The 14,430-nt window shown below is 37.4% G+C and overlaps 1 protein-coding gene across 11 annotated transcripts in view; it reads left to right on the forward strand.

The window, feature by feature from the left end:
• Positions 1-5,834: 5,834 nt before the first annotated feature.
• The window catches only part of smoc1 (SPARC related modular calcium binding 1), a 69,493-nt gene continuing 60,897 nt past the window's right edge, over positions 5,835-14,430 (forward strand). For all 11 annotated transcript variants that reach the window (XM_053509991.1, XM_053509994.1, XM_053509989.1 and 8 more), the window contains exon 1: positions 5,835-6,027. In XM_053509991.1, the coding sequence (XP_053365966.1) occupies positions 5,944-6,027 (84 nt within the window). In that variant the 5' untranslated portion in view covers positions 5,835-5,943. The remainder of the gene's footprint in view (positions 6,028-14,430) is intronic.

The following is a 14,430-nucleotide window of genomic DNA, read 5'->3' on the forward strand; positions in this document are numbered from 1 at the left end:
AGAGTGTCTTTCCGGCAGGCTTGTCCTCATCAAAACCGTGACCTTTGCTTGCCCCCATTTGACATTTTCAGCATGGCTTTGTCAACAGGAAAGGCCACGTTTTCCTGACAGTTTTGACTACTCATGGCCCCTCTGTTCTCTGTTGCTCTCCGTCTCTCCACCTGGCTCGGATGGAGAAAATCTCCTTGGCTGGAATAGAATAAGGGTCCCAGAAACCAAGTTGTTAATTCAATCAAGAGTGTGGCATGCTCAATTAGGCACCCATAAGGGCCCAGGAAGGTTCTGCGGGGCCCTGTGGAGAGCAGGCAGCCCAACCTCTGAGAACCATTAATTGTGGATGACATTGTGTAAACATTTGGGTGAATAGGCGGCACAGGTGCTGGACACCCAAGCCCTGTCTCAATGGGCCTTTTCACACCCAGATTCCCTCTACACTCCCTCACTCTCACTTCTCCTTATTCTTTTTCAAATATTACATAAGGTGCAACAATGACAGGGTTGGGAAAAGTTTGCATGTTTGTATAGAAGAAAAGAAAAACACTGATTCAGTGATCGGCGAGATGTGGAATGAAGAGGCTTCTCTAATTCAGAAGCGAGAGCCCGCTGCAACCAGAACATGTAAAAGATGTGGAATTCATCAAATGAAAGCCAGATGAGAGGCTTTAAAGAGAGAACTTTCCCTCTGACCCCAAATTCTTTTTTTTCTTTCTTTCTGTGAAGTCCCCTCTCTGTCCATCTTCCTCTTTCTTTGCACTTACTGTATCTGCTCTCCTTTTCTTCTTTGTTTCCTGACTAAGAAATATATAGAATTAATCAATCCATAACAGATCATCTAGGTTATAAGCAGGACCTTTTCCTTTTTATATAATTAAACATGACAGAACATGAAGTAAAATACAGGAAAGCTGCAAATGACTGAAATACTAATCATGTTTTTTTTTTTTTTTTTTCAGGTATAAATAGGAATTCTTTCTCTTTCCAGGAAAAAAACACTTGCCTGGCCAAAAAATTCACCTTTTAGGAAGGGTCAAATTATTGGTCTGCATTAAGCAAAGAAAACAAATAGGGATATTTGCAACGACTTGAACTGGACTTAAAAATTGTTCAACACATTATTTATAAAACATGGAAGGATAGTGCTGAAATCGAATGAATATGCATGGATAATTTAAACACTTGGTGAAGCTGCATCATAAATAATCAACAAATCACAGCTATCTGAAACTAAGTAAAAGCATTCCCCCACACACACACACACACAATTTGTGATGAAAACTCATAGGATTGGGACTAAACAGCTGTTTTTCATCAAAAAACCACTTGTTAGTGAGACTCATCAGGGAAAAAGTCTTCAGTTTGCTTAAAGATTTGGACCTTTGGAGTGACGGACAAAGGTCATGTGACCTGATGAGTCCAGACTGAGCCTATTCCAGAGTGATGGGCGTGTCAGGGTGAGAAGGGAAGCTCATGAAGCGATGCTCCCATCATGCATAGTGTCCACTGTCCAAACCTCTGGAGACGGTGTTATGATCTAAGGCTGATCAGTTACTCAGGTCGAGACTCAGCAACGTTATGGGGCAATAAAATGAAGCCATGAATGTATTGATGAATGACAAGATTATCACATCTATGGAGTTTTTCTTCTTCCCTGATGGCACGCGCCATATTCCAGGACTCAGAGTGTGAAAAAGTGTTTCTGGGAGCACGAGGAATCAATTTCACACATAAACTGGACAATACAGCGAACATATTTAACGGCCATCAAGTGAAGTCTTGGAGTGAGTGATATATTTCTTTTAGTCAGGCAGAAAGAATTATTTGAGTGTGAAAGTGTCGAGACAAAGAAACTTTCCTGTTGATCTGGTGAAACCACAATAAAGCCTGGTCCAGATGTCTAATTAAACAAGATGAAACTAGGTTTAACAGTTTAACTGCGCAGTATGAGCCAGACAGGTATTGTGATCACTCGATATGAACTTGGCCTGTCATGCTTATCTTAGACATTAAAATAATATAAAGTCATTCCCTCATCTGTACATCTGCGTTGATTAAAAGCATGCGACGTGCGCGGCCCGTCGATGATTAATCCCAAAATCGGCAGGGAGCCACTAGCTGCTCTTGTCTACAGACACCTGCTAATTTGCTGTCGGCTCTGTTCCTGTAAACAGATAGCGGAGAGCGAATTGAAGATCTATCAAAAGGCCCGGCATGATAATTGGGAGGCGCGGGTCGTTTCAGTCTGTTCGTTAATTGTTTTCCACCTCCCCCTTTTGTCAAGCAAATGTTTCAAGTCCAGCCAAGTGACAACACCAGAATGTGTCGGGCAACTTTCCACCAGCAGCAGTTTTTCAACACTGTACTTTTGTCTGGTGCTTGGGCATAGTTAAAGCACAGTGTGGGCAGAGCAGAAGTGGATGGAGTACATTAAGTGATCTCGTTAACATTCCATTAGATGCTCTTGATCCCCAGTCTTTTCTTTTCTCAGAATAACTTCACACAGGAGTGGACCAGCTGGCACATTGAGAAGTGCTTCAGTTGAGCCAAGCCCTCAGGAAGAGATCCAGGAGTGGATAAGGACACAGCCCGGCTCTGCAGGCGTGATAACGCATATCGCTGCGTGATAGCTTAGTGCCCCGAGCTACAGGTTCTCTATACGCAGCTGTAGAGCCCATGTAAGATAACTTTAGACTGAGAGAGAAACTTTGTTTGTTTTTTAACAGGCTTTCAGTTTCCAGGAAGGTTTTTGTGCCCTTTCTTATATTCACACAAACTTGATATTGTTCTCTTTCATTCCAAGCCTGTTCAGTGTTGATTTCTAAACCATCATGCCCAGCTGTACAAAGTGTGTGTGTGTGTGTGTGTGTGTGTGCGGTTGGGGTATAAGAAAGTGAGAAAGTAAGAGAGTAAGTGGAGCAGGAGGGGGGCAGGACACCTGCACACAGCTCTAATCCCCTCTGTCTCTGCTTCACACTCTCAAACACACACACACACACACACACACACACACACACACACACACACACACACACACACACACACACACACACACACTTTACAGGGAGCGAATAATGAGAATATGACATAGTTTTAAAAAGATTAATACAAATATGTCATAAGTTTTAAAAAGTATAAGAATTACAGTAAGTGACCATAACACTTCCTACACATCAACACAGTTTAGCACTTACAGTTTTTATTGACTTGCATTAGTACATGGCATTGTTTTGCACATAATGGCAGTTCGTACATTATGAATAAATACCTCAAGAAAAATAAAAGATAAAAAGAATTAGGTGCTTTGATTGCCCCATGTACTTGTCCTACAGCTACAGTAAAAGTCAAAAAGGGACAAAAATCCTTTAAATTCCATTTAAGGAGTTTTTTTTTTAAGTGTACAGTATAATGATTTTTATGATTCAATTATTAAAATATTAAAATATGATTAAAATATTCAATGCATAATTGTCTAACACACATTAAAATTTCTTCATTATAACACACAATATTTGTAATAATGCATAACAATACCTTCAATAGCCCAGAGGATACAAACGATTAAAAGCAAAAAAAAAAAAAAAAAAACACTGCCTGGAGGACATGGTCAAATTTCTGACCAGCATCAAGCAAAAACAACAAAGCAAAAGGAAAGTGATAATTTTATTATAAAAACTGTATAAGAAAAACTGTATAATACTGTGTTCCTAAAAGAAATTCTATTATGTCTGGCAATATAAAAATGATTAGGTATTAAAAAGCACTTAAATGCTTGGTAAAGTTTCATAGTAAAAAATAGTAGAAAGTAGAAATCACAGTTGTTCTTTCTCACAGTGCACATTTAAATCATAAAAAAAAGTGGTTCTGTTATCATGAGCAATCATTTTCAGTTATGTATTGGCCCCCCACACTGCACTATAAGCAAAGTCAAAGACTGTACATTGAAATCTTAGAGTGTGTGACTGTTTTTATTTTCCACACAATCTATAGTAGTTGAGAGCAGCTATTATACAGTATATGACTAAAACTTAAAAAATAAAAAAAAATAGTCCATCCTACCAAAGGACAATTATCAGTAATAAGGTGGTGAAGAAGTGTTACTGATTATTTTGTCTTATAACATAACCTTTCCTTTCTCTTATATCTTCCATGATTACAATTATTGTATATTAGATATTAATTAATAACACACACATTTTACATGTTGTAGAAAAGACACACAAAAATATGCTCCTGTTATTATTTATAATATAGCAGCTGTAAACAGTCATTTTCTCACCAACCCTTTTATTTCTTTTTCTTAAAGTCAATAAAAGAAAATACAGCAATTACCATATTATGCAAAAAAGCCAGAAGGTCTTCTGGTCTTCTACTCTAAAACATTTAGTGCTTTCTTTAATATACATACAGTATGTGTGTATGTACTGTAAAGTATATAGTAATGAAATGACAGAAAGAACAGAAACAAACCAAGCTGTTTACCCAGTCCCTTTGCCCCATCTTTCCCAAGTTACTGCTAATGGACTGAACAATGTACATCTGTATTATTATTATTATTATTACTATTATTATTATTATTATTATTATTATTATTTGTGCAATATTTTCTCCCTTCTAACAATACCTGTTTGCACTGCACTGTTTGCACTAAGAACCAAGTTCCACTGCATATATTTTCCATTGTGTATATTGTTATCTTTATATTTTAATGCAGCTATCTTTTTTTTGCTTATCCATACATTTTCTTTACTGCTGCTGGTCTTTAAGCTACCGAACAAATTTTGTTGTAGCACTACAATGCCAATAAAATCTTTTTGTCTTTTCCGAAATGTAAAGTATCATGCACCACTGACATTGGTAGTAATGCATTCAATCAATTTTGTCTGCAACATGTTAACTCTTGCTTAAAATATTCTGTTTGTGGCGGCACGGTGGTTTAGTGGTAAACACTTTCGACTTGCAGATTTGATTCCTGCCTTGGTTCTGTGTGGATGGAGTTTGCATATTCTCTTTGTGTTTGTTGGGTTTCCTCTGGGAACTCCGGTTTTCTTACACAGTCACAAAGCACAAAGACATGCAGATTAGGCTAATTGGTGATCCCAAATTGCCTGTAGTGTGTGTGTGTGTGTGTGTGTGTGTGCTGTAATGGATTGCCACTGCGTCCATGGTGTACCCTGCCTTGTTCTCTAATTCTCCTGGGATATGTTGCAGCACCCCCCCCCCCCCCCCCGACCCTGTATACAGGATTAAAAACTAGTGCACCATGGACTGTATGTAAATTAATATCCATTTCCAATAAAAATATTAATTTGATTTATTAAAAAAGAAAAAAAAAAGAAAAGTATTTAGGCAATATTTATTCAGTCTGAGAACTTAAACATCCCTTAATCTAAATAAAAAATATATATATATATATATTTGTCCATATTGTCTTTTATCTATATTCTTCACAGGTAATAAATACTGTATGTAACGCGCAGCGCGTTCATTGGTCGGTTCTGATGTCGATCATCCTCGGAGAGCCCGCCCCCTGGGTTTTTAAATGCGCGCGTAAAGAAAGTGAACTATTCAACCTGTGGCTGCCGCGAGGAGCGCGCGCGCGTCTTGGATAAACCGGGTTGCTATGGCGATCATCAGTCTGAGCGCGAGCACTACGTAGACTCTCACCGTCATCCAGAACGTAAAGAGAAAATAATAACAACAACAACAACAATAATAATAATAATAAAAGTAATAATATTAATATCCGGAGCAGGACGGACCGTGGACAGGAGGAGGACTCTGTGGACACTCTACTGTACTGTACTGTACTCTACTCTACTCTACTGTACTGTACTCTACTCTACTGTACTGTACTGTACTCTACTCTACTCTACTGTACCATCACTGTGTGTTCAGGCCTGATTTCCGCTCATCACCTGCGCTTTGATCTGCTCGGCGTTAACAGTCATGTTTCCTCATCACCTGGTTGTTCTGTGCGCTTTAGCGCTGCTCGCGCTGCGGATCCCGGCGCAGAAATCCACCGGACAGCGGGTGAGTGAGAACACACACACACACACACACACGTGTGCGTTTGTCTTTTACTCCTCTTTCACTTCCAATTAATGCAGCTAATTAACACTAACAACGAAAAACATGTTAACACTAAAACAAAACCTAAAGCAACAACAAGGAAGCTACACTATCTATCTATCTATCTATCTATCTATCTATTTATTCTTCCTGTCCTACTGTCTGTCTTCTGTCTATCTATCTATTCATGTCTGTCTGTCAGTTCAGCTGTCTGTCTGTCTGTCTATCTATCTATCTATCTATCTATCTTATGTCTGTCTGTCCATCCATTCATCCATCCGTCTATTTCCATCTATTAGCCTGTATATCTGTCTGTCTGTCTATCTATTCTTCCTGTCCAACTGTCTATCTATCTATCTATCTATCTATCTATCTATCTGTATATATATATATATATATATATATATATATATAGAGAGAGAGAGATTTAGATATAGATAGATCAATACATAGACAGACAGACAGACAAATAAATAAATAGACATATATATTTATTCATTTACTTGTTTGTTTATTCACATAAAGGTCCAGTTGTATTTAGAGTTTATACGGTTTTGTTAAAATGACCCCAGAATTCAACAAAATTGTTCAGAAAACTTTTTATTTCCAACTACACAATAACTCACACACACAGACACACACACACACACGCACGCACGCACGCACACACACACACACACACACACCAGATAGGATCAATTATCCATAAGTATTTATACATTTCTACATTATATACCTATAATCTAATTACGTAGCTTTTATTTTTAGATTTAATAATTACTTATGTGCACCTGAATGAGGACCATGACCTGGTGACCTGTCCCACATTCCTGAAAGACATAAAATCTTTAAAAAAAAAATAAAAAAAAAGACTTTTCTCCTCTTCTTGTCTGCTTGCTCAACCCAAAGAGAAGACATAGTTAAAGCAGCATTGCAAAAAAATGAATGAATATACACATACACTATCTTATACATAATTATGCGTCTAATTATGATGAAGGATTTTCCTATCACATTTCTGATATCAGAGCTCCGAGTATCAGAGACGATACTTGATGCCGTACTGACACCATCTCGACTTGCTTGAGTGTGACGGTGGCACACGTTAGGACATTTTTGTGTCATTTGTTCGTGTGCATGGAGATCAGAGTTGCATCAAAACCTGTGAACGGATTAGACAAAGTGTTATTTACCGTATGTTTGCTCGGGAACTTATAACAACCGGGATGAAACAGAGAGTTACAGTTAAGTAAGTGCATTGCCCGAGCTCTCAAGCACATCTTGGTGGTGCTGGGGTTTTGATCTCACCTGAATTCTTATAAACAGCAGCCTGATACCTTAACCGCTTCACTCACGAGGCTCGGAAATTAAATTTGACCCCACTGCAAGCCCCAAGGAAAGTAAAGACAAAAGAAATTCGACACATGAACCAGGGAATTGGTTCATCCTTAGTCTTACTTTATGCTAGACATTACTGGACAGTATTTGAATAAAAGGAAGAAAGAAAATAAAAGAAAATCGTAGTGGAATGAACACATGTACACTGTTAAAATAACTCTCCCACAGCCCTCGATCATGTCTTAGACTCATAATTCAATTCCTACATGTCCCAATAATGTCCAATAGGTGTTATTTCAAGACAAAGCATTTAAGGTACATAGACTAGAATTAATTTTAATAATAATATATGAATTATTATTACTTAAAAAAAAATAGCTCAGTGCTGAATAGTCCAGCTATCTGTGGGTGAAGTCTCATTGTCCTGTGGGTTTGCCAGTGATACTTTAGTGAACCCATTGCCCTTTTGTCGTATATGTCTTTTGCTCTCCTTGCACCCCTCTGGGTTGTAAGAAAGGAGCGAGCGGTTGCCTCCTTGGCGCTGCATTTTATACAATTTCAACAAAGACAACATTGTGGATTTCTTTTTCTTTTTTTTTTTTTTCACAGTTGAATCAGTTTGCGGGGGCAGGACGTCCTGAATGGTCGCACTATATTGCTGTATTTAAAAGCAATACTTTCCCCTTTGCCAGCTTTTGTTTTCCGTCCATTCGCCAGGCCATCATTTTCACAAGTGAGAAAGTCTGAGTCACGGTGATGAGCTTTATTCTTTCCTCGCTCACTTTCTTTCCTCTCTCCTTTTTTTTTTTGTCTACTCCCCTTTTATACTCTGTTCTGAATCAATGATATGACACTGGCCAGACAAAACTCTACAATGTGCACCAGTTACAACATTTTTTCCATCTGAGAGAGGGAGAGAAACCTCAAGTACCTGACAGGCCAGCATTTTAGGCCCAAGAATGATTTGGCAAGATTGTTCTTTTTTTTTTTTTTTGGATAATGTCTATTTAATGAGCCGCAGAGACCACAGAGAGTGAGTGAATGTGTGCGAAAAGGAGACAGAAAGAGCAGGAAATATAGGACGAGAACAAATTTTTTTAAGCAAAAAAAAATAAAAGAGAGAAAATAAGGTTGGCAGATGGCATAGATGTCACAGAAGTCATAACTGTGTTCCGAGTGTGTCCTGAGTCACAGATGAATCAGTGACAACGTAATGCATTGCTCTGATTAAAAAAATTAAAATATGGCTCATCCATATGAGAATATCTGCTTCGCTCAAGGGGTGATGAAACTGTAAGGAGCATGCACATGTTGTTTTAATTATGCTGTTTAAATCAATATATATTTTAGAGGTTTTATAGAATAGCAAAGCATTTTATTGGCTTCTGTAAGAGAAATATGTTCATGGAGAACCGAAATACTGTATTGGATTAGGAGCGTTTTGCAAATTATTCATTCATTGATTTATTTTCTTTAGACTACTATGAGAATATCTTCTTACCTTTTCTTCATTTAGTACAGATATAGAGATTAAACTCACGTTTGACAGTTACTGGGCTTCATGAGACAGGATGACTCTTTTAACAGGTGGTGTGTGTTTGTGTGTGTGTGTGTGTGTGTGTGTGTGTGTGTGCTGTAATATAAAAAGAAAGAAAACTGTTTCGCCAATTCTAAACAAGTCCTCCTTCTTGTGCTTGAGAGGTTTTTAAGAAACACCCCAGTGTAATCATTACTGGAGGTCAGAGGGGTTTTGATATTAAAAAAGCTGAAGTTAAACGCTTTAAAAACTGTCCTCCCCTCTGCGCCTCATTACAGCTAACTTATCTCTCAGTTGTGAGCTTTACGGGGAGTTATGAGCTCCGTGCTGGAAGGGAGGTGCATTCAAGCCAATAACAGGATTTTTTTTAGAATACATTTCAAGTCATATTTTATCGTCATTAAAAAAAAAAAAAAAAAAAAAAAACTTTCTTTCTTTTCATCAGAGGATTTCTAAATTTACATTTGAGGGTTTTTTTTTAAGTAAGAATTATGGGCCTCATTTCTAAAACATTTAACTGAACTGGAAAAGAAGAAGACGGTGAGCAAGTTTTTCACCTGGCGTAGAGAATTAAGCTACAAATTGTTCCCTTGATGTGGATGAATGGGACGTGAACATGTGCTGTGTTGTTTCACAAGTGGACAAACATGACCCTTGTATCTCTGTGCTGACAGAAACGAAAACAGGAAAAAAAAAGATTTATAATGCTTAAGTGGCACACCAAATGTTTAACTCTCATTTTCGCTATATTATGTTCATATTGATTATTATTATTAATATAATATTACTACCAATAAAATGAATTATGGTCAAACTTTTTTTTTTTTTTTTTTTGTCCAGTCACCATTTTTAAAAGCAGAACACAATATAGTATTTCTGAATTTTTGGATAACATAAGGGTTGAACGTCCAATAGCCACATGTGTTCTCTGTTTTATTATTTTTTAATTCCTAAGGGACGTTTTCTCAACACTATCTTGGGAAGCACCCAGCTGTAAAATGAATAAAATGTGAATAAAAAACAAGATCTATAGCATTTGAGTTGGACTAGTTGCATGCATCTGAAAATCCAATCAGAGCAAAGACTCCAGTCGACTGAATTTAGACAGGATCTGGTATTTTGTCTGTGTAGGTAGAAAGCTTTGTGTTTGGCAGCAGGAGTTCTGAGTGACAGATTTGAAAAACACTTAATTAATTAGTTATAGGTACACTGCATCATATATCTATATCATATATATGTATATTGGATTAATATGACACTGCTTAACTAGAACTGGTTTCAACAGAAATGAAATAGATGAATAGATAAATGTGTTAAACTAAATTACACAAAGAATAGGAATGTATTCAAATATGAATATTTTTTGGGGGTAAACTGATATAGAGTGTTGTGAGTGAGCTGCCTCAGTTACGGCCCGGTTCAGGAATGCAGTGGTTTAAATTCAGCTACTAGTGTTTAAATATGTGAGAAATATTAATTGTTTTTATGTTTTGGAAAATGTATTCCAAATAATGGGATGCAGGTGGAAATCAAGCAGAGACTACCCTAATGGGGGTTTAAAAAAATAGTTCCTTACATCTCTAGTAAAAATCTTATACTATACAGTAGTTACAATCTTGAGTGATGTAGGTGAGGTCAATGAAGTGACCGAGGCAGGAATGTTAATTGTATCATAAACCCTGTCACAATAGTTGTGTTAATTTCATAGAAAAGTTATTTTAACTTATTTATTTTATCTGGCGCACAGTGGGAGGATATTTTAAGTACAGTGAAACCTCGGATTGCGAGTAACACGGATTGCGAGTGTCCTGCAAGACGAGCAAAGATTTTTTATAAATTTTGACTTGAAAAATGAACAAGTCTTGGTTTACGAGTATCATTTATCACGCATGCGCTTCTTGCTTTAACACCGAGCGTTACGTGATCACAACTGAGCCAATGTTTTTTCTCTCTCTTGCGCTGCGGAATTGTGGGTAATCGTCTCCCCTGTTGGGTCTTAGTGTGCGTCTCTTACTGGTATAATCAACATCCTTGCGCACAGGTACTGTTTACTATAACACTGTGACCACGTGTGTGTGTGTGTGTGTTAAAAACATATTTTGTTTTGTGTTTGTAAGCACGTGTGTACAGCGCGCATGTACTGTTTCTTATAACACGTGTGTGCGCGCGTGTAAAGCAAAAGAAAGTCTCAATAGAAGGTTAAAAATCCATTTTCTCCCTCGGCCTGTCATTATGTGTGCGCGTAATTTGACACTCTCTTTCTCTCCCTCGTGTGTTTGTGAACCATCACGGTTTCAAATTAACGAAAACACATCTGTTGGGATTTCTTTTTTCTTTTTTTAAAAGGTAAAGTTCAGGTAAATTAATTTTTTACTTTATATTTTGTGTTAATTATTTTAATGTATTTATTTTTTGGGGCTGTTGAACGAATAATTTGAGAATACGAGCCCACTTCCGGAACAAAATATGCTCGTAATCCAAGGTTCCACTGTAATAATAATAATAATAATAATAACAACAACAACAACAACAACAACTATTGCTTCAGGCCATATTTCATTTAGTTTTTAAAAATAAATATAGGTGTATTAAACAAACACAGCTACATAGAAATGTTATTATACATATACAGTAGTAAAGAGGCATAAATTATTCATTAGACAAAGATGATTGAAATTTCAATGATGTGAAAATCAGTGCAGCTGATTGATTTGAATCACTTGCATTTATTTATATTCTGGAAAAGTGAGTACATCAAGAGAAAAGAACTGATGAGAATACAGTAAAGAGATGTATTGACTGTAATACTGTATGTTCAAGTTCAAGTTCAAGTAGGCTTTATTGTCACTTCAACCATATACAGTTAGTACACAGTGAAACGAAACAACATGCAACACACATTTACAACATAAACGCGTATGGCATTATGTAGTGCATGAAAAAAGTGCACTACATCACTGGAAATTTATATTGAATAGAATAAAACTAGAATATATATTTTACAGTGTCCAAAGTAGCTACAGTCTATCATTAGATTCACGCAGTGGTTTTCTATTCACAGGTGTGCCTTGGCCAGAGAACATTTGTGACATTTCATTACAATTAAAATAAAAGAGAAAAATATTAAATAAGAAGGTGTGTCCAAACTTTTGACTGGTACTGATACATAAATACATACACACACACAATAAACCCATTATTAAAGTCACTTGTATATAGATGAAGGAAGACCACATACCTTTATTTTATGTTTTTGTTTTAGCTTCTTACTTGAAGTGTTTAATATGCTCTCAGTGTGTTAGTTTAGATTAATAAAGACACTTTTTGAACACCTTTGGTTTTTCAGTAGTCACCAACGTAATAGCATCATCGTCATAAAGAAACGCTCTGAGCTTTAGGATGTATTACATGAAATAAACCAGTTAAGCAGTTTATTAGTCCGCGTCATGCTGAACATTTCTGTGGATCGCAAACATTAAACAGACAACCTGACCAGAGAGCTTTTTGTTGATCGGTTTTGCTGTGTGGCCGGTCTTACTCCAGACAACTTTCGTCTCGCACATGTGTCTGTGTGGGTGTGTGTTTAACTGATTAGTGCTCTCCCTTGTACTTGATTTTTTGGGCCAAAACTTTAAATGTCGGTTCCTTGTACGGTTCTGCGCTCGGACTGCATTCTGCTTCATTTGGACATTGCTTTGGATAAATACACTTGCCAGATGAATAAATGCAAAGGTGAATATAACTATCCTGGTAAGTGCTGTAAATGCCAGTGGGGTGAACTGAATACCCTAAAGAACCAAAAAAAAGAAATCCTGGCAAGTGAAATTGACGTAAATACATTCAGTACAGTTGTGAAATATTCTGTTTTAATTTATTGATTTCTAATTTGAAGCATTAATTTCACGAAAGAAACAAAATAATCTGTAAAAAAAGGAATGAGACGATTTAAAGCTCACGAAAAACGATTCAGTTTGAAGAACATTGTTTGCGTAACAGTAAATCTCTCGAAAATAAATCTTCCCATATTTAATATATTTTCACTCAATGCGATATCAAGACATCATGAAAAAAGACAAAGCAAGAACATCTGGGCATTTGGCTGTATCACAACGAAATATGATCATATGTTTCAGAGCAAACATTGAAAACCAAAAGATTCTACTTGTGATTTCATCTCCATAGTATAATTTAATCCTGGCCACTGGTTTGTAAAAAGCTCCACAAGAACAGATTCACATCTGTGATAGATGCTCGAATATGTTCTGTTCTTTAAAGTCAGTTTAGCGTGTAAAATTTTCCATGACAAACCCCTGAATAATTCATTTTTTGCTCAAATCTGACTCAAAACAATGTTACGGATTCCCAGCCTTGTGATTCCCAGGCCTTTAAAAAAAAAAAAAAAAAAGCAAACGAACGATGTTTTCATCAATCTGTTTCGCGTTGCTTTAAATGGAGGTCGCGCATTTGTTTAAGCACCCATTAGAGAAAGCTCACATCGGGGTCATAAAAACTAACGTGTAAATTACTGATGAGCTCAGACGCCGGGACTCCGGCATACCTGTGTAAGTGCATCATCGAAAGCCTTGTAAAGCTGTACGGAGAACAAAAGCAGACAGGCAAGTGTGTGTGTGTGTGTGTGTGTGTGTGTGTGCCAAGAGTGCATTCTCCTAGTCTTACAGATACCGAGTGCAACTCTCCTCGTTTCCCACCTCTCTTTTTAATTAGCGCACTTCAAAAAACACCCAAGCTGCAAATGCACCATGTGTGTGTGTGTGTGTGTGTGTGTGTGTGATAGGGAGAAAGATTGAGTACGTTCTTGTACATGTAGTATAAATTTTTACAGCCTGCTTTTAACAGTGTCTTCTCTTGTGTGACTTACTGACTCTTTCCACCAAAAGACAGAAGGCAGACAGCTCTGTTGGACCCAGTCTCTGAAAAAGAGTGAACGACTGGATGATGGAGAAGGTGTGTGTGAGTGCGCGAGCAAGAGAGAGAAAGAGAGACAGAGAGACAGAGAGAGAGAGAGAGAGGATAGAAGGCTGGCTGTGTACTCGATACACAATGAAAGACAGCTGGGATTTGGATCAGGGAGGCTTTTTGACACAGAGAATGTGTTCTGGGTCAGTGCTAAGGCATTTTGCTGTAGAGAGATAGCAGTGGGTATCAGCTGAGTGATATGGCACACTGTGGGAAACGCCGGCGAGATTGCCAGCCTCCCAGAGCCTTCTATTACAACTGGATAAAGCACGCCGTTTTCTTCCCCCCCTCGAGAAGTGTATCATTGCAAAATCTGTTTTTTTTTTTGCCACATTTGTTATTTGTTAAGCCTCATTACGTTTTATGAAACACGACAAGATATAGGAAGCCAGGGGTTCACTACAGCAACCTGACCTGACGCGACGTGTGCAGGAATTCTAAGGGAAAATTGTGATGGATGTGAGAAAAGCTATGGCTGATAACTTTTAATGATTTATTCTTCTGGGTCTGTG

This window comes from Clarias gariepinus, chromosome 13 (assembly GCF_024256425.1).
Source record: "Clarias gariepinus isolate MV-2021 ecotype Netherlands chromosome 13, CGAR_prim_01v2, whole genome shotgun sequence".
NCBI lineage: Eukaryota > Metazoa > Chordata > Actinopteri > Siluriformes > Clariidae > Clarias > Clarias gariepinus.